The sequence below is a fragment of the Carya illinoinensis genome, chromosome 5, assembly GCF_018687715.1.
Source record: "Carya illinoinensis cultivar Pawnee chromosome 5, C.illinoinensisPawnee_v1, whole genome shotgun sequence".
Lineage (NCBI taxonomy): Eukaryota > Viridiplantae > Streptophyta > Magnoliopsida > Fagales > Juglandaceae > Carya > Carya illinoinensis.
The window spans coordinates 27,478,683-27,500,504 of NC_056756.1; the positions used below are offsets into that span (position 1 = coordinate 27,478,683).

General features: G+C 37.6%; 1 protein-coding gene across 1 annotated transcript; it reads right to left on the reverse strand.

Annotated features, from left to right (window-relative positions):
- Nucleotides 1-526: 526 nt before the first annotated feature.
- Nucleotides 527-20,797, reverse strand: LOC122309969 (tRNA nucleotidyltransferase cca2). Its single transcript, XM_043123803.1, has 15 exons — nt 20,455-20,797; nt 20,247-20,377; nt 17,191-17,308; nt 12,776-12,831; nt 12,548-12,597; nt 12,347-12,445; nt 11,426-11,535; nt 11,163-11,290; nt 3,549-3,615; nt 3,297-3,380; nt 2,634-2,696; nt 2,361-2,505; nt 1,731-1,898; nt 1,223-1,320; nt 527-1,059 (listed from the first exon to the last, which is right to left on the reverse strand). Exons 1-15 carry the CDS (start codon nt 20,752-20,754, stop codon nt 955-957), a joined length of 1,722 nt encoding a protein of 573 aa, XP_042979737.1. The 5' UTR covers nt 20,755-20,797; the 3' UTR covers nt 527-954.
- Between the last annotated feature and the right edge of the window lie 1,025 nt (nt 20,798-21,822).

Here is a 21,822-nt window from a genome sequence, read left to right on the forward strand (position 1 = left end):
ATTTAATGAGATAAAAATTTATCAAAACTTCTCGCAATTTACTTCCCAATACTCAAACACAAAACACCTTATAATTTCAAATTTTTAAATTTTTCATTTAATCATTACCTAATCATTACAACTTTTGCATACTTCCAAACAAAATAAAAAAATCAATACAACTTTTTCAAACTTCAAAACAAAAAATATATTAAAAAATTATATTCAAATAATTTTTTTTTTAATTTTATAATATTTGTATTCAACTTTTTCTTTTCTTTTTCAAAATCTAATAAAGCATCTTAACTCAAATTATTTCACTACATTTACATACCATTTCACTATTCACAAAATTCTACTCCAAATTTACAAACGAGTCCTAAATAAAACTAAATAACGGAACAGGCACGCTGGTTGTCTTTTCTTTAGGGGGTATATGCAAAAATGATTTTGGACTGCACAGCAACAAAACCCAAGATGGAAAAGACCCAGGTTTCTATGTAATGCATAAAATGTTCACTTGATTTTGAATTTTTAGACATTCCAATAGCTATTCTCACCATATGCATTGCTTCACTATTATACTTCAAACACCGAGTAGGCAGAGCGGAGATAGAATAAACCCCGTCCAAGTTGGATCCCAACCCTATAAAAAAAGTGCACCATATACAGGGAATGGAGCATTCACAATATTTCTGTTGGAATGTCCTCTACAAGTGATAAAAAGAAGGTGAAAAATAAATGCATTTCCCTACCAAAAATCATGGAAAAGAACCCAAGAACGACCCCCCCCCCCCCTTTCCTCTCTCTCTCTCTCTCTCTCTCTCTCTCTCTCTCTCTCTCCTAACCACACAATGTCTCAGCAACTTGGGGCAACTAGCAGCTGATCTCTCAGTGGAAACCAGAAGTGTGTAACCAATTTGGGGCAGCCGAGAGATTCGCCATGAGTGGATGTGGACCACAGAGAGTCAATGGTTACTCCATCTTTAAACGCTTAGAATGGGTCTGCTTCATCCAATCAAGGCATTCGTCCACAGCTCCAGAGGGATGGGCAAGTTGCCATGCTAGCTGTCTATCTTGCTGCCATTTTTAATGAAACAATCAGAGCTTCTACCAACTCAGATTTGTTAAGTTCTGTAATATAACCCTTCCCTCTCCCCCTTCCTTATGGCTAAACTCATTCATCATGGGGAAAGGGAATTCATAGTAGTAGTAATAATAGCAATGATTAAGAATGACTTACCCACTCCCTAACAAGTGGTCCTCCAGCTTTAAGCTCCAAGACACTCATAATACCCTTCCCATTCAGCAATGGTTTTACATCCCACACTTTCTCAAGACCTGCACTAAAATAAATAAATAAAAAGATTGCCAATAATCTTTCCCAACACTTGACCAGACTCTGGGTTGGCGGGAACTCATGCTTCCTAACAAGGTTCACTTTTAAACGGTGATTTCTATGCCCCCTCTGGACTTTGCTATCAATACATGGTACTGGCCCTTTGCAAGGTTAGGTATGATATCCGATTAAAAGGCAGTGACTGACAATTGGGAAATCAAAAACTCCCCTCGTCAGCACTGCCAGCCACAAATATATGCAAATTAAAGGCTAGACTGAAAGACTTGAGAGCACAGGTGGATACTTCTATGGTTCTGAAACCAAACAGTTTCTTCGACATTACATAGTCAACTCACACTAAGAAGGATGGAAATTCACCATCTTGACAGACTAAAAAAGTACTGCCCCGTACCTAATTCAGTAATGGCATTTTCAACTGCCTTAAATAGATCTTTTCTCTTGTCCAATTGAAAGTGCTGCTTTAAAAAATCTTCAGTATGATCAACATTGGTGGGATATAACAGTGTAGACAACAACAAGGCCACACGCCAAAAATCTTTGATTTCTCGTAGAAGTAAACCTGAATAGAGATGAAAGTTTTAGACATGATAAAGTAACGCAAGTTAAAATATTTTATACAAAGTGAAAAGAATGATAAAAAAAAAAATTAAAAAAAAAAAAACCGTTATATGAGCGCTGTTTAAACAAATTATGAAAAATATGATGCAGAACAGGAAAACAATGTTGGTTGTTCATAAGGGTGGGATGTCATGGATGGAATGAGGTGTAGAGGACCTTGATGTTTTCACAATTTTTAGATGCCACAGACCTCCTTGTCATTGTTGTTAGCCAGAGATCATTCATTCAAAATAAATTTTCTAAACTTCCATTCTGCAAGCGGAGCTGAGGAAAGATGTAATCTTAGGTAATGAACTAACAACAGGGAATGCATGAAGCGTTGTACCAAAAAAAGGTACAAACTGTATCTTCATTATGCAGATAATCACAGAGAATGTACAATGCAGCAAATTGAACACCACACCTGTTAGTACCCGAAGTTTTGAAGTAGGAGGGACATCATCCAATCCCCTTCCCCAGTCAACTTCAATGAGTTCAATGTCCCCATCAGACACAAGGAAAGGAATCAGAGATAAGAATTTGTCCACTGCACTATGTATATTTATAACCTACGATGAAGAAGAAATTGTGACTGAACTCTTAAATCTCTGCAGACTATGGAAGTCCAGAAAGAAATGACATTCAAACATAGTATGTTAAAATAACAAATGTACTGTTAAAAGTGGTTTAAGCTCACTGTTTCAGAATCACTGGCTTTTCGTTTAAGAGACTCCCGGAAAATGTAGTTGACAACAGGCATCTGCAGTTCAGGAATGTAAATAGCTTTGAAGACACGCATAAGAAGATGTAAGCACAGAGATCATGTACAACAATCAATATCAACTACTTAAAAGCATAAGCAACTGCTTGGGTCCTGAAGTTGTGAAGGAACAAACTCTCACTCCTTCAGTATCATAACAAAGTGCACCAATTAGGACACATAAGAATATATGCAACCAATAAGGCATAGCTATTAACAGTTCAAGCAGATTGAGAGTTGCTGCAGTGACAGCAGAAAATATGGCCACTTTGTGGACAAACAACATTCAACCTCCTATAAGGGAGACAAAGTGAATCATTTCTGCTATGCAATATCACCCAAGAGAGTTGGACACAGGGTCTTCCTACACCCATAAAAGATAGGGGAGTAATGGAAAACAAGAACATGACATCAAACAAAAAAAAGGAGGCAAATGATCTCTGTAGTCAAAACAAAATAATTGACAATACCAGCAGAAAAAAGCACAATGCCCCATGTGCAATAATATGCACAGGGGACAATGCTAGTACGATTGTATGATTTAACACATAACATGGAAGCCATAGACGTGATAAATAACAAAAGGGATATAGAAGGTACCTTTTTCGCCTTGTGGTCTTTATATATGGTCTTTCTAAATGGGAGAAACAAGGTAGCATACAATGAAAGTCTTCGTTGTTCATCCTAAGAATAAATGTTACAGAAGATGATAACCAAATATTGCATTAGAAAATAAACTTAAAAGAGTAGGGGATGAACTAGAACCAACATTACCACACAACTTCCAACGAAATGAGGGTAACAGAAGCAAATTGGGAAGATAAACGTAAGGTTAATATGCTAGACACTTACACTGAAAACAGAGCCTCCAATTAATTGAATAAGGTTCCATGTAGCATCCAAGTAGGCATTGCAAAGCCTAAATAAAGGAATATGAAAAAAAATGAGCAGAAATAGACGAACTTCTTTTTAATTCAATTCTGGCACAGAAAAACATGCCTGTGCCTTTTTTTAACAATATAACATTCGATTACTAAAAAACAGTATGGCACAGAAAAAAAAAAAAAAACAAACTGAGCATGACACAGAAAATAACTTTTGTTTTTTCATTGCAAGTATGACAAACAAAAATGCCTTTGCTTTTCCTAAGGTATGGCCATAACCATTAAAAAATATTTGAGTACCACAGAAGAGAAAGTAAAACAACACAGCAAAAGCTGAAAGAAAACAAAAAGAAAACGATTGATTATGTGCTGGAAAATTGTGTGTCCATGCATTTCATTCGGAATGGCCATAACCATTTGAAGCTAAAGGGTACATTAAAGGTGGTGTAGACTCCGACTGCCAAGGTGAAGGTGCAAGCTGTAACAGAATGTGGGGCATGCCTAACATGTATGGCTAAGGTGTTCAAATTTCCAGGGCTTCTGATCTCAGGTAACGGAAGACCCAACTGAAATCTGTGTGAAGTGAGAAGTCGGAATAAGGTTGGTGGAATCAAACTTGCAATCCAATCAATATTAACCTCATAATTAATGTGATATGCCAGAAACCACAAGGGACTTCTCTAGCATGATCTTCACTCTGCCGCTTCCTGCAGTAAAAGGGTTCTCTGTGCAGATACCTACTTGGAGAAGTTGGAGGAGAAGACCTGGGATTCTTGAGTGGATTCTGCTGTCCACGCATTCATCATCCTGCTCGCTAAGACTTCAGACATTGTCTCGTAAACACCACACACAAGAAAAATGGGAGGGGGAAGTTCTTTATCTCCATAGCCCCAGATGTTTAAGAAATGTACACAATAAAGGTCGCATTAAAACATCAATCAAATATTCCCTCGAGATAGAATTTGAGAGAAACCTCCACTAAATCTATCTTGATTAACTCCCAGGACTTATGGAAAAAGGCAATTGAGAAGCCATTTGGACCCAAAGCCTTCACCCCATTTAGTGTTTGCAAGACATCAAAAATCTCAATTTCTTTGAATTGTCATTCCATCCACCTAGCTTCCTTCTCTCCCGTAGCATCAAATTAAAACCTCTAATTTTGGACACCAACCGAACTATTCCAAGTAAAGAAACTTATAACATTGTACAACATGAACACTTACTTCCGTATGGTCTGAAGAGACTAAGTTGTTGATGACTAGAGAGTGGAAACCATGTAATATTAAAATCAACCTGATGCACCAAGGGGTTGGGGTTGTCCACCAACCCTCAACCAAACCAACTCATCCCATAAGCGTCCCCTCTCACCGTCCACATTCGGCCAGTACATGCCCGCAAACACCCATTCAAAGTTATCTCAACATTTTTGAAAGAGCATAATGGAATGTTGTGTTTTACTTTGCACTTAAGGGTGCAGCTAAGAATGTTTTGCCTTGTGCCTCACTACATTTGGCATTTCTTTAGCACTTATTATAAAAGTAAAAAAACAGCACTTACCTTTTCATAAAACTGACAAAAACTATGCATATCCAATCTTATCCTATGTCCCTAATCAATTCATCCTTAAGATCAACTTGCTTCAAATAACTAAATAATTTTTTAACACAAAGGACGATCAATTCAGGCTGTCTCTTTTATGTGTTATATATTAGACAGAATTGAAGTGGTCCAATTCAGGATTGTTTGCTATATTTTGAAACTGTCCATCTTATAAATATATCCCAATAAATCTAACCTTAAGCTCTAGTGCATTGCATTGAGGAAAGCAATATGAACTCGCCATGTCACTAGATCTACACCAGCTGGGTAAGGAGGATGGAGTTAAAAGCATATGTGATTACCAAAACTTCAAATGAGAGTACATATTAGAACCATCATCCCCTACAAAAATGCCATCCATAAAAAACACTACCAAAATACCACACCCACTACCATTAGAGCCGCCATCCTTCTCTCCACCACGTCCAGCCATTAGCGTCCCCAAACCATCGGTGCATGGCCACTATGCGCTACCACAAAGCTGTAGTTTCTGGACCTTTCACCGGCTTTTTTGTTTCCAGCCTCTGCTGGGTAGCTTTCAGTTTATTTTCCGATCTTTTTCCCTCCATTTTGCCCAAAAGTTTAAAACCTTGATCTGCTGCTATCTGGTCACATGCCCATCAGGCATTTGACACTGCCAACTCAAAGTCCGAAGCAAGTGAGACCCACACAGTGCCTCTATGACTGCATGTGGGGCCACATGCCTCTCCCCCGTACACCTATGTGGTGATGCCAAGGGACAGATCTTCGCTCCCTCTTTTTCCAAAAGCAAACACTCATCCTTACTTTTTTTAGGGGTGTACAAAAATCCAACCCATTGACTCCAAGTCCAACTCCGCACAATCATAGTTGGAGCTCCGACAAAACGGAGTCAGAGTAAGATTTTTCCTGTTAAATCCGATTGAAGTACCAACTCCAACTCCGACTTCCAACATCATTAACCATGTGTAATAAAATATATATTAACTCTATACAATTATTTTATAATCATATATATAGCATACAATTATATTAAAGTCTATACTCATATTCAATACTATACTAGTACAAGTGTTAATAATTATGTCATAATATATTCAAGTATCACTCATGTATGTCAATATTCATATTTATGTCATACTAGTAATGCAATTTTCATAGCTCTTATCCCGAAGAAGGCCAAGTCTGTGGAGGTGAAAGACTTTTGTCCCATCAGTCTTGTGAGTGGAGTGTACATTGCCAATCATATGAGCTTGGTTATGTAAAAGATTATTTTGAAGCCAAAAAATGTTTTTGTTAAGGGGAGCCAAATTCTCAATTCAGTTCTCATTGCAAATAAATGTTTCGATAGTAGAATCGGATCCGGTGTTCTTAGTATTATCTATAAAGTGGATATGGAGAAGACCTTTGATCATGTAAATTGGGACTTTTGGTGTATATCCTTGGTAGGTATGGTTTTGGGGAGAGGTGGTGCAATTGGATGAAGCATTGTCGTACTACTGTTAGATTCTAAGTGTTGGTTAATGGCACTCTTGTGAGTTTCTTTAACAATTCCCGTGGTTTAAGACAAGGAGATCCTTTATCTCCCTTTCTCTTTGTTTTAGTCATGGATGTGTTGAGCAGAAGATGGTGGATGTGTCTTCTTTGTCTGGTTTTTCAGTGGGTGGTTCTTCACTTGGGAGCGTAAATGTCTCTCATATTCTCTTTGCTGATGGTATCTTAATTCTTTGTGAGCCAGATCCTAATCAGATTCGTTTGTTGAGAGCTCTTTTGCTTTGCTTTGAAGCTGTGTCAAGCCTTAAGGTGAATTTGTGTAATCTAAAATGGTTCCAGTTGGTTTGGTAAATAATATTGAAGACTTGGCTGAAATCTTGGATTGTAAGGTGTCGTCTTTGCTGATTAAGTATCTTGGTCTTCCATTAGGGACCCCTCGTAAATCCAAGGCAATATGGGATGGTGTTATTAAAAAGATAAGAGAATAGATTGACCGGTTGGAAAATGATGTATTTGTCTAAAGGGGGAAGAATCACTTTAATTTAGAGTACGTTATCTAATCACCCTACTTATTTTATAAATTTATTCCTGGTGCCTGCAGGTTTAGCTAATAGAATGGAAAGGATCTTTCGTGCTTTCTTGTGGGGAAGCTTGGGGGATGAGAAAAACTTTCCTTTGATTAAATGGGAGAAGATTTGAACACCTTTATCTAGTGGAGGTTTGGGGGTAAGAAGCTGAGTATGTGGTATGGTGGGTCAAGGAACCAGGGTCAGATTTTGGCATCATGTTTGGTGCGGAGATGTTGCTTTAAAGGATGCCTTTCCTTTTTTTTTCAGGCATGCATTGAATAAGGAAGCTTATTAGCAGATTACATGGACAATTCGAATGGCTTGGTGCAGTGGAATGTGAGGTTCATTAGAGCTGTTGAGGATTGGAAAGTGGACATTTCTGATTCTTACAGCACCTTGTATGCATTGAACTTAGAGTGTGGTGGGGAGGATAAATTGCTGTGGATTCACCCTGGGAATAAGAAATTCTCAGTCAGATCCCTGTACAGGCGACCCATTCATCTACTGTTGTCCCTTGAAAGTGCATTTGGAAAAGTAAAGTGCCTCTAAAGGTTGTTTTTTTTTTTTTTTTTTTTTTTTTTTTTCTGTTGGTTGGCCTCTCATAGGAAAATTCTTACTATCGATAAGTTGAGGAAGCGCGGTATTTTTATTATGGATTGGTGCTTTATGTGAAAAAGGAATGGTGAATCGGCAGATCATCTTCTTCTCCATTGTGATGTGGTGAAGGCTTTATGGGCTGAGATCTTTGTTAGGCTGGATATTGCATGGGTGATGCCTGGGAGGGTGGTGGATCTTTTGGCTTCTTAGAGTGGAATTCATGGCAATCATCATACAGTGGCTGTTTGGAAGATGGTGCCATTATGTCTTATGTGGTGCATATGGAATGAGAGGAATGGACATAAAATAGGGAACGTCCGTTGGGGGGATTAGAGACTTATTTTTCAATTCTTTATTACTTTGGGCTAAGGCTATTGTATTGGAGGGGGTTAACTTTACCTGCATACTTGAGCTATGCCTAATTATGAAGATCAATAAATTTTCTTACTTAGCAAAAAATAAGTATATGTATTAATACATATATAGGGGTAGCACTTGTTAAATATGAGTCATGTACTAGCCCCGTGAGCCTTAAGTACACTGGTGGCGCAAACAACCGGCGGCGCCATTGGCCGTGTCGTCGACATAGAAAGTCAACAGCATCCAGTGACTCTACTGGGAGTACTCCGGCATCAAGATCTGTCTGTCCCATTAGCCCTAAGTGCATGGTGTCACATCCCAAACAACCGACAGCTCTATTGGCACATTGTTGACACAGAAAGAGTTGATGGTGTCCAGTGACTCTTCTGGGAGTGCTCCGGCACCGAGATCTTCTCCGGTGACAAGATCTATCTATCGTCAGTCCTTTCGTGGAGGTAAATCACAGATCTGAGCCAACAAAGCTTACTGTGTCGCTAGGAGTTCAGATCCGTAGCTATCTCTCTCGTCGTTGAAGCTCTCCACACTCAGACAGAGAACATAGTGAAGATCTACGCCGACAAAGCTTCTGCATCACTGGAAGTTCAGATCTGGAGTGCTCTCTCTCTCTCCTCGTCGAGGCAACAAGGAGGAATGGAGCTTTGGAAGCCTCTGCATTTGAAATCGAAGGTATGATTGAGATGGGTCAGATTGTACGCTTTTGGGTGGAATTGATGGCTTTTGAGCTTTCAGCATAAACATGGAGGTCCTCAATAAAAATTGTGGAAAAGAGCAAAAGGGTTTGGAGGTCCATAGTTATGCATCGTTGTAATATAGGGTGGCTGGTGGCTACAGTGGAAGCAGTGTTACAGGCGGAGAGAAATTTGGAATTCACAAAACACTTGCACGAAGGTAATAGAGCCTTCGTGGCTCAATGAGGCTCCAACGTACATGGTAAATACCAGACAGTTACCGAATATGGTGGAGGCAAGCAGAGTGATCTAGTCATTCCAGAAGGGTATGAAGGGCTAGGTTGGGAGAAATTTTCTGTCAAGTTACCAAAGCCGTTGCTATGTTTTTATCCATTCCTGATGATGGGTCATGGTGAGAAAGCCAAAAGAAGACATCCAGTCATCATAACATTAATTTGGAGGTGAAACAAACAGACCCAAGCACAACCGTGGTGGCGAGACAATCGTGTGCGGCAGCTCTAAAGGCGGGCCACCCTTTGGTTACTCAATTTGAAGGGGAATTGTGAAAGTGGCTGAAAGACTGCAGGCCACACAAGGTCAGAACCAGCAATAGGAGTCTAACTATGGCAATATGGCTGAAAGAGAGATGCTCAGTACATTAAAGGAGAAGAAAAACCAACTTGTCGAGTTGGAGGCAGCAGTTGCTTTTTTATCTACGAAAATAGACTTGCTTCAGCTGGAGGTAACAGGATTGTAAGGCCCAATAAGAGGGAGTCTAAGATAGGCTCAAATCCATTAAAATCAGATAAAGGAAAATATAGAAAGTCGGGTTCGGCCCAGTCCCTATAACCAAATCCAGAAGAGTGTGGAGGGTCAAAAGGAAAACAGGGTCATTTGATGTGGGTTCTATGTCAGGTATCAGCATAAAGACAGCCAAAATGGAATGCCTTCTGCCATGGGTCAGCATTCACCCCGAAGAAACGATGGCACCCTCATTGGAGCTGAAGGTAAATGGTGTATCACCGAGGCTTGAGGGAGATGTAGGGTCTACCATAGGGATGAGCAAAAATTCAAAAATCCGACTCTGCACAAACTTTGCTCCAACTCTAATAAGTCGGAGTCAGTTTTTTTAACTAAAAATGTCGGAGTCTAACTCTGACATCCACTCCGTTTTACAGAGTGGGAGGCGGAGCGGATTGTAGGAGTATCAGAGGCCGGATTCGGCCTCTGATTAAGTCAAAGTTGGAGTCAGAATTTTGGATTCTGACTTCAACAATGTTGGCGCTCACCCCTACTTTTTTTCCCAGCAATATGAAGGATGAGGGGATGAGGTCATGGGAAGCTCTACTGAATTTTCCAAAAAAGTTGAGTGCATCATCACCTAATGCGGGTGAAAGCCACAATATCTCAATCTAGTGAGATTGCATAACAAATTGCCTTTTATAATGGTCATTTCCTTCACTTCGTCGAGGAATATGGGCCCAGACCATATTTTTTGTACCATTTCCCTTTTTTATTCTTCTTTCTATGCATTATATTTGTAAAGGTGTACCCCTCCTTTTGTATTTCTCTTTTTTAAATTAATGACATATTTGCTCATATAAAAAAATGAGACCCCATATTGGACACCAATTAGCAAGTTTCAAAATGTATTGCAAGAAAGAGAAAAAGGGATTGAAAGTCCGATGATACTGAATTTAGAAATGCTAATATAGAAACAAATTGCATCATCAGTTTCTCAAAAAAGATAATTTAACAAATTCAGAAGTGTACAACTGGTAGCAAGTTTCTATTGTCTTGAGAGAGAATGAAAAGTATTAGTTTGTTGGTTCTCAGATAAGACAATTGAACTCACAACAATTGGATACCCTCAGCAGGGTTCTACCTTTCTCTTGAGAAAGAGATTTAAAAAAATGCAAGGCCAAATGTCATACTGACTTTAAAAGTGTTCATCAACAAAGCATTAGGAAGAAAATGTTTTGATCTACTTGTAAGAAAATATAATTAAACAACTACTGTAAGAAAAATGTGTCAAAGATAGTCATTTTGATATCTCATTGACATACCTAGAGTTTGCAGGTATTTTTTACTGGTTTTCAAAAATAATATTTCATTATTATTAATCTACGAAGTCTCTAGGTATGAGGATGGAATACTAAAAAAGGATCTAAGTGGAAATTTTTGTAAAAAATTACTATTTTTCTGTTTACAAGCCTTTCTTTTTTACTAGCCAAAATTTAATTGTTGTCAAGACAATTACAGAAAATGGCCTTGAGAAATATAATTAGAAAATACCTATCACAGCTTTCTGATTTGGAAGGCTCAAACTCGGGAGGAAAGCTGAAGACAATTGGAAATAACATCAAATCACAAATGTAGGTCATTGCTTTAACTGGCTGATTTCCAGAGATCATGAGATCAATCTGCATCAAGGAGCAAAATGTGATATAATTTGTGTTATGAGCATAAGAGTTCTTCCCTCAAAAAAAAGCCGAATTTGTATTCCATGAGATCATAAATATTCAAGAATGCTAAAGCAGGCAAAATAATACACATACTTCAACTCCAATCCTCTCTCTGCTGATTTTAGCTGCAAGAGCATCTTTCACTTCATCACAGGAAGCAGCTTCCTTTAGTTCTTCATCTAATATGAATCCAAATCTTGCTCCTAAATGACCAAAAATGAGACAATAGTGTTGCAAAAATCAAAGTGCAGATATAGAGGTATAACAACATAAATTTGGTAGCAATAGTGCCAAATCTACACCTGGACAATTGACCAGGGGAACAAGGGATAATCCTAGAAAAAATTCGTTGTCTTCGAGTCCCCCCTGGCTTCTCATGAACGTAGGTATGCCTAATGCTTCTTCCTTCTCCCCCACCAAAAAAAAAAAAATGCCTTGCTATTAAACTCATTTTTTCGCCGTTAAAAATTGTCAATGCTGTGAACTTATTATTCAACATTATAAGCATTTGTTACTTTGAGCGGAGTTATCTTGCTTACTTGGTATGCACCTAGCTCAACTTTCTATGTAGTCAAATGAGCATGTACATGTCAATTATGAAATTAATCAAAAAGGTTGTACATCTTAAATATTTGGAAGAAACAAAGTTACCCAGTACAAAAATGAAAGGAAAAAAAGATCAACTTGAGGTTTTCAACCAAAAAATTATTCGAATAAAGACAAATGTGCTACAAGGTAGGAGGAAAACAAAATGAAACATAGGTGCTATGAGGAATCTATATATATACACACACACAAAAGGGAAAAAAAAAAAAAAAAAAGGAAGAAGAAGGAGGAGGAGGAGGAGGAGGAGGTAAATTAAGCCTACAAGGAAAGATAAATGACCATAATTAACCAAAAATTTGTTCCTATAAAGAGAGCTGAATAGTTTAAGAATAAGATGGCAGGAAAGTATTGATATCAAGCCATGTCAATTTAGCTACAATAAATGCATTAGAAAATATAAGCAAGTACCAAAACGGATAGCTCGAAGAACTCGTAATGGATCATCCAAAAAAGTAGCCTTTGGAGGTAATGGCGTCACTATCTTTCCAGATTTTAGGTCTGCAATGCCTGTAATGGAAGCAAAGGCCATAACACAAAAGTCACATATAATACTGTGGGCAGAGCAGTTCAAAAGAAGAAAGGCGTAGACACAAATAAACTGTACACTACCTCTCTTAGTACAATCTTCTACTGTATTAGTGTTAATATTGTAGAACAAGCTGCATAATGAAGTGATATTGCCGAATAAGAATACAATTTCTTGATTAACAATATAAAGTTAATTTAAGGATTATGCATGCAAAGAGAGAATAGAATAACAGATCATCCTGAAGCAGCATAGTTACCATCATGATGGCATGCCTGTTACAGTAAAGTGCACATGGCCTAGAGAGTTACCTGTTGATGGTTAGATCCCTTCTGTAAGCATCCTCTTCTGGTGTGCCAAATTTTTGCTGTAGGCCATAAGTAAATTTTCTTTTAAAATAAAAATAAAAAGAAAGGAGAATTGGAAGCCAGAGAAGAAGATATTGCCCAAGTGAGAGCACACATACCACATCATTGGACAATACATATAATTAGAAAAGTATCCTTATATTCATGTACCGGTTTATGCAAACTAACACTTCTTCCAACAGGTTCAGCAGAAAGAGCTCCATAAATATGTCTGGGCATATGCATGCATGTAAACAGCACAGAGAGAGAGAGAGAGAGAGAGAGAGAGAGAGAGACTCCATATGAAACACCTAGAGGAAATGGATATCTTACACAAGCACGAGTCATAAGCATACATGTCACAAAGAAATTGACAAAGCTCATTAACCATTTCCTGTAAATAAATGACACCTATGTGCAAGGATTTGAACTGCCCTTAGAAATAATTTTTTACGATAATAGTGTTCTAAATGTTCTTTTTTTTATTGACATCGGGTGTCCGAGGACAGCATCCCGACTAATCCCTTGGGTGCACAGCCCTTGGAAAAGGAGTTTCCCACAAGTGCACCTTGGGTAATTCAAGGGGAAAGTCTTCCAATCCAATGGCACCTAGAGACTTTTTGCACCCAAGGGCCAAGAGGATTTGAACCTTAGACCTTGGAGGGAGCATACCACCAAGACCAAGGTCTTTACCACTTGAGCCAACCCCTAGGGGTTATAGTGTTCTAAATGTCAGTCAAAACGAATAATCTGTGTTGTTTTTGTCAGAGCTGTAATATAGCGTACTGTTATGAACAATCAACTAGCGTTTGGAAATGCCTTATGAACAGCATAAACCATATTCCTTCTTAGAAAGGTATCACCTAAGGGAATTTGACTACTTGACAAAGTAAAAGAAGCTTGGTTACTCAAGAAATGCTTTACATATGAACCACTAAGCCCCACCACCTTTTGTAATGACAAATTCATCAACCAAGTCAACCCTTGAGGAAAGCCTAAATGATTTATCAATATGATGCAGCAGCTTTTCTGAAATTTTTCTGAAACAACACTAGTTCAAGATCAACATGATTGAACTGAAATATTGCATATTTTAGCTATTTAAAACCAATGTTTTTTAAATTCATCATGACATTATTATTGGTTTTAGATGGAAAAATAGTTAATAAGCATAAATACGAGTTGTGATTTTTAATTGATTAATATCATGTTTATGCTTAATTTTATAACTATAATGTAATTGGGCAATATTTCCTCACATATATAACATATTTGTGATAATCTATTTTTTTTATTTTAATTTATGTTTGAGTGTTATTTTCATCTAATTATTTTCAGCTTGAATAAAATTTACGTGGGAGATGGAGGTGGAAAGCAATTGTGGAATTAGATGGAGATTGATTGATTAGTGTGTTGTGCCGTGATTGAAGGAGAGATTAAAAGTAGAAGAGCTGGAAGAAAGAAGAGAAATGAAAGCAGGAGCTGGTGGAAACGTAGAGGGGTGTGAAGGAGAATTCGGAAAGTAAAAGAAAAGAAGACAGCCAGCCAGCCGAGAGGCACATGAGGCACATTTCAAACCTGTCAACATTTAAAGTATTCATCATATATAGTGCTGGACGACAAAGTATAAAAGGAAAGTAGAGAGGGTTTGAACGTGGGAGAGTAATGAGTGGAAGAGTAATGAGTGGAATGAACGTGGGCCCTCATTAAAGATGCAGCCGAGATGCTTGGACACCAGCTCACACAGCAGCAAAGCACTCATTCGGACATACTTTGACAATTACACATGCAGCTCACATGCCAAACACCAAGCAGGACTCACACGATGCAACACAGCAGCAAAGCACTCACTCGGACATACTTAGACCATTCACCACATGCAGAACACAGAAGCTCACATGGACAGACCATTCGGACACAGCACATGCAGAAAAGCATCACCAAGACAGCAACCTGAACGTGCCTGGACACATGGACAGCCAACAGCAGGAACACAGCAGCAGAACCAAGCACTCGGACAGCCAACAGCAGGAGCACACAAGCATCATCACGTTGGACACAAAACACATGCAGAAAAGTGCAGTAATCATTCGGACATGCAGGAACACAGCAGCTCACACAAGCATGACAGCAGGATCAATTCGACAACATCATATGGACAGCAAAAAAATCAATAGCAACACACATGCAGCAGCCAATCACACGGATATAAAAGGGGAAGTTGTCTTCGTTCGGAGGGGGGAGTCGGGCAGTAGTTAGTTTTTCTTCTAGAGGGACCACGCCTTCTTCTCGGGCAGTAGTTAGTTTTTCTTCTAGGGATTTTCGGGAGCAGTAGCTTAGTTTAAAGTTTTTATGCTTTTCATTCAGACTTTGCAGTTGTGGGTTCGAGCAGTTTATTTCAGTTGTTTTCTTATCTTGTTTTCTGTTTAGAAGGAGCAGTTTATTTCAGTTGTTTTCTTATTTTGTTTTCTGTTTAGAAGGAGCAGTTTATTTCAGTTGTTTTCTTATTTTGTTTTCTGTTTAGAAGGAGCAGCAGTTTTTAGTTTAGTTTTTACCTATTTTCCTTCCATTTTTAGAAGCTGGAAGCAGCAGCCATAGTTTAAAGTTTCTTATGCTTTTCATTCAAACCAGGGGGAAAAACATTGGTGCTCGGGCAGTTTTTTTTGTTCTTTACTTGTTTTATTTCTGTTTAGAAGAAGTAGAAGCATCACGAGGGCAGTTTTAATTTCAGTTTCTTTAATTGGTTTACTTTCATTTAGAAGCAAGAAACAGCAGCACGGGAGGGGTAGTTTCTTTTACTTGTTTACTTCATTTAGTTTCTTTTACTTGTTTTACTTCAATTTGGTGTGTATTTTATTTGAAAGTTCAATTTATTTTAGGATTCATTTTATTTGGAGAGTTCATTTTATTTGAGAAATCATTTTATCTGGAAGTTCAGATTTTTGGATTGGAGAACGCAGTCTCGATTTCCAAACATCAAGTTTATTCCTTACAATTCCCGTTTTTATTTAATTTCAGTTTAATATCTTTTATTTTTCCTTTCACCTTTAATTTCTGTCTATTTAAATTACTGTCATTTAGTTTTCCTTGCACCTTTAATTCCTCTATTTAAATCAATGTCATTTATTTTTCTTTCTCCTTTAAATTTCAGTCTATTAATTTCAGCAATTTTAATTTACTTTCTTGCATTTTAATTCCTTACATTTCATCGCTGCACTTAAATCCAACAAACAAACATGAATCTGGTTCACGACCAGTAAATTTTGATTTTCATTGCACTTTTCCATCCATTGTACATATCATCCTCTTATTTTCTCTTTGTGAAGTTTTTCACATTTTTCAACAAGTTTAATTTTAAGTAACCTTTCCCTGTGGATTCGATCCTGTAAGATACTACAACGCCTGTATACTTGCAGGTAAAACTGCACTAGATTTTTGATTCATTAATTTGAGTCAAAGTTTAGTCGCAACACAACACAAGCACTAAGAATTAAAGCAACAAAAGCTTAGAAAAAGAGAGGAATAAAAACCTATGCCAACCCTGTCTTGTGGAAAGCAAGATGATAGAACATCAATCAAGCATAGCATGACTTATAAAAAAAAAAAATCAAGCATAACATGACTACTAAAGTTCCCACATAATCCCTTAGCGGAGACCAAGAAATTAGCAAAACAAATAATGTGTTAAATCACCATTGATCCCAAAAGCTTTAGTGGATTAGAAGACATATGTTTATATTTTAACACTCTCCCTTACATGTGATGTGTGTCAAACTCACTCTTAATAAGTGGCCCCAAAACATGGAATACTTTAACCAAATTGGGTGAAATTTGGAGTTAGGATTTGAATTCAAAACTTCTGCTTTAATACCATGTTAAATTATCGTTTGTCCCAAAAGTTTAAATTGACAGGAAGAGGTGAATTTAATCATATAATTTATATTCTAACCAAATGAACCCATCATATGATTTATAAACATGATGCACCCATTAGAACTTTTTATTGAAATTGACAAGACACAACAAGGAAATACTATATCAAACAAAACCCAATTTATTTCATATACATTCTCTTATCCTCTAGAAGATAACTTGTTTAGCAATAACCATAAAGCATGTAACTACAAAATCAATTTTCTTTTGATAAGGTAACTACAAAAAAGTTATGAGAAAGGAAGGGGAACAATATATTTTTAATCTAGGAGGAACGAAAAAGAAAGATCATAACCTGTATTGGACCCAAGAGTTTTCTGCAGTCATAAAACCTTTTTTTTCTATTGATTATACTGCTAATCATAAGCTTAGACCTTTAGAACAAAAAAAATAGATGAATGCATACAACACCAAACTATAGACCAATCGCTAAGATAAGTGTATACCTTTGTAGGAATGCGACTATTATCACTGTACTCTTCACACCGTAAGTTTACAAAGTCAATCCACATATCAAACAGGCGCATTCGTGCTGTTTCTAGATGCTTGGACTGCTCAGGATTGCTGAAAATGAAAGTTAAAACAAATAAAGGCTACACTAATCCTTTTTTAATAAGGAATAAGAATTTCATTATAAGCACAAAGCCGCCATACAACAAGATGTGTACAAGAAAGTCACTTAGCTAGAAACAGAAAAAGAATAGGGCATTACACCGGTACACATAAAGTATACAAGAGCAACGCCTAAGTAGAAAAGGCTAAAAGAATAGAAAATATTCAAAACTAGTAACAAAGAAGCAATTATGAGCAGCCACCCAGAGGTAAAGCTGTAAAGGGTTTTGAAGAAAGTGGCCTTATGCTCCACCAATGATATCTAACAATCTTCGAACCTCTGATAATTTCTCTCTCCCTCCATATTCCCTACAACAAGCAAGACAGAATCAATTTCCACAAACTTCCTTACGATGATTGTGAAACTACCCTATCCAGCATGCTAGGAGGTCCACCATCATCGATGCATGACCTAAGCTACCACGAAAAGACTAAAAATAAAGTTCCACAAGTCACTAGCTATCTCAAAATGAAGCAAGACATGGTCAACTGACTCCTCACCTTTCCAATGCATACAGCTTCAATCGATTACTATTATATGCTGCTTCCTATCCATCAAGAGTATCTTCCCTAAAATGATCGTCCAAACAAAACAAACAATCCACTCTAGGGGCCCTAGTTTGCCAAATACTATTCTAAGGGAAAAGAGAGGGACAGGGGGGGTTATAAGGCATTGTAGTACAATCTTACTTCAAAGACCCCTCACTTTAAAGAGCCCCACAAAAGGTTGTTAATGCCACCCAGTCTCAACCTGTTGCAGTATAATAAATGAAAGAATGTAGTGAAGAGATCGACCTCCTGATCATATGTTTTCGACGAAAAACAGGCATCACTAACAAGAATTATCAAACAATTGTATAAGCTCTACCATAGAAGCATCCTTAAAACAAGCAATACCAAACAATTCTTGAACAGCTTCCCTGAGAGAGTGATCTTCATACCACCCAGCATGCCAAAATCATATTCGTGTACCATTCAGCCCCTTCTTATATTTTTAAAAATACCTACCCCAACCTGGTGTTGCTAATCAGTTGTAGAAGCTGTAAAGAGATTTTTGCGGGATGGGCTGGATAAGGAATCCAAATTTCATCTTGTTCTTTTGATCCGTAAACAAAATTTTATTAATCAAAAGAATAGGGAAAAGAAAGCCCAAGTATACAAGACATATACAAGATCAACACCTATGCGTGCTTAGTTTAGAGAAACAAGGAATTTATGAAATGACAAGTCATGAAAATCAATTACAATCAACCAATGGAGCAAAGTATTGAAAAATAGAATTCTAAGCTCTTCCATTGACCAAGCTTGATCTTCAAAACTACTTTCGTTCCTCTCTCTCCAAATACACCACCATAAACATATTGGAACCATCTTCAAAATAGAGGCAATTTGAGAGTTACTCTTAATGGCTTTCCAAGAAGCTAGGAGGTCCACTACTCGTCTCGACATCACTCAAGCTAATCCCACCCAAGCAAAAACTTCATTCCACAATGTCCTGAAATTCTCACAATGAAGTAGTAGATGTTCAACCAACTCTCCACTCTTTTTTACACATACAATAACAATCCAAGACTATGATTCGACATCTCCTTAGACGGTCTAGAGTGAGGATCTTCCCCAAGGAAGCCGTCCATACAAAAAATTTTGCCTTTTGGGGCGCCTTTGTCTTCCAAATACTCTTCCATGTGAATGAATTTGTACCATGCATTGTCATGGCTTTGTAGAAGGAGCGGACTGAGAACTTCCCTATCTTAGAAGGGCACCAAAAGATCGTATCTTCAACTGCCGCCAACAACCGGGTGTAGTATACTAGGTTATAGAAATCTGAAAAAGCCTCAATTTTCCAATATTGTGCATCTCTAAGGTATGTGACATTCCATTGTGGAGTGCCGTTAGAGAGTATGAAGAGGTCTGCAATCAAGGCTTCTTTCATGCTTGCTATGCCATAAACTTGTGGAAAAGTTTCCTTGAGTGCCATATCACCACACCATAAATCATGCCAAAATTTAGTTTTAATCCATCACCCACTTTAAAGCAAGCATATCTTGAATAGTCCCAACCTCTTCTTATATGCTTCCATAGCCCCACGCCGTGATGCCCAATCACCTCCTTAGTGCAACATATTCCCCATGCTTCAATTCAATGACGCTTCTCCACAAAGCCTCCCTCTCATTGTGATATCTCCATAGCCACGTACCATGCAATGCTTTGCTGAAAAACTGCAAGTTCCGAATACTCAAACCTCCTTCTTGAATGGGAGAGCAAATTTTGGCCCATTTCACCAATTGAAATTTGAACTCATGACCAGGAGTAGACTTATTTTTTTCGAAGTCTTAGACCTTCGAATAAGTGTGTTATTGTCGCATAGGACTAGTTTATGCTTACATGCTTATGTTTTTGTCTTCATTTTAATAAATGAGGTACTATTATGATGTTAAATCTCTTTGCCGGGTGTAAGGTTACAAATGTACATAACATTCTTGACCTACGGGAAGGGTTGTTACATAAGGTGTGCACAAAAAGATTTCTAAGTTCATCTAATGTACGCTCCCTAGCTTCAATGTTATAACTTAATGGTTCACTGTTTAGAAGAGAGAATAAAGTGAAGAAAATAAAATAATGGATAACTAAATAATTTTCGATTGTTCGTTTCTATAGAGAAAATAGAGAGGAAAAAAACCTCTTATTTTAGTATCTTTTACTTCTTCCAGGTCAATGCTTCCTCGAGTTTCAATTATCTAAAATAAATTTTGGGGGACCAGGGCCTGAGAGTATTTTCCGATAAATTTTCTCCCTCGAGGTAAAGGGGGTTTGGTAACGAAGAAGCCCTTCAAAACTATTTATCCTGAAACGAAGTGAAAAAATCGAAATGTAATTCGAATTCACGTACCTTGGAATAACAGCAACCCCTTGTACTTGTTCCCCAGTAGACAACAGGTACTCCCTCACCTTCTCAACAAATTCACTTCCCAACATATTGTCCAGCGCGATATCAATATCGTAACACTCTTTTCCTAAAAGCTGCAAGACAATTCAAAACCCATCAACTTCGAAACCAATCTTCAAAACAAACAGAGCCAAAGAACTTAACCACTGACCTTGTCGCGGACCCAGCCGCCGGCAACTCGGAGTTGATTGCTAAGACCGAAGTGGCGAAGAGTGCCGAGAAGCCTGTCAAAGATGTTCCTCTCGGTGACGGTCAGTTCAATCCTCTCCTTGACTTGAACGACTGGCGCAGGGATGACAGTCGCCATGGATGTGCAACGCAGAAACCCTACGGTTGGGGTTCGCTTGTGGGGAGTGCAAAAGTTGAAAGAATAGTTGGCGATTCGAAAAGTTGGGAAAGGGAGAAGAAAATGCTGCACTCCTCCGACTCCCGCTCCCAATACACTTCTCATGCTTCTTTATTCGAGTCTTGGAGCGGACTCGACTCCAAGAATACATTCTGGCAATGCATTAATAATAAGATTTAAAATTATTGAAAAATAAATAGAGTTTTAAAAAGAAGTTTCCAGTTTATCCAAATTCTCTCATTTTTTAAAAATAATGTAAAATAAAATATTATTATAATATTATTTTTTAATATTATTTTTATTTTAAAATTTTAAAATATTAAATTATTTATTATATTGTATATTAAAATTTAAAAAAATTATAATGATGAGATAATTTAATTTATTGTAATCAAACCGGCCCACTTCTAGCTGTTTGTTAGTAACAAAAATAAATAATAATAGACTTACTACCTTCCTATCGTCTTTTTACTATTTTTTTATTCTTCTTTTTTTCTTTTAATTGATATTTAAAGAAGTGACTATTACTGAAATTACATATATTTTTTTAATTTTTTTCTTAATCATTAAGAATGTTAAAAAAATATTTAAAAAAAATAAAAAAAATAAATAAAAATTTCAAATACACTAAAATAACAAAATGGTGGTACAAGGATAGTAAGCCTGTTATTAGTAATGGTAATAACACCCTTGCAGTTTATTCACTACCGATTTACTACTTGTCCTACGTGGACATTCTTTTCATATTCTTTTGACAACAACTGAACGCTATAGTAGTGAACCCTTATCTCTTCTAAAATTTCGATCATGCTTCTTATGGCAGCTGAGCGCTACAGTACTCTCCCTTATACCAATGTTTCAACTTTCATTTTCGTTTTCATTTTGAAATTCAAAAACAAAAATTTTAATCTTGTTTCTCTCCAGAACCAACCAAGCCCCTCTTTAGAACCCACCTGAACTCCTTTTTCTCCTCTCCAAAACCCACTAGGCCAAGCTCCTTTTTCTGCTTCTCTCCATTTCAAACCAACAAGGCAGAGCCTACTCTCCTAGTGTGGGAACAATGACACCGTCGAAGGTGAGATACCCATCCACATACCCACTCCCAAAACCAATCTCTCTCTCTCTCTCTCTCTATCTCTCTGGCCGAGCCTCCTCTACTCTTGGGGTCACGCC

Coding starts and splice junctions, on each gene's coding strand:
- LOC122309969 (XM_043123803.1), bottom strand. CDS start 20,754: ATGAGAAGTGTATTGGGAGCGGGAGTCGGAGGAGTGCAGCATTTTCTT. Junction 12,446..12,547: donor AGAAGATTGTACTAAGAGAG/GTAGTGTACAGT, acceptor CTTCCATTACAG/GCATTGCAGACCTAAAATCT. Junction 11,291..11,425: donor GAGAGAGGATTGGAGTTGAA/GTATGTGTATTA, acceptor TCCTTGATGCAG/ATTGATCTCATGATCTCTGG.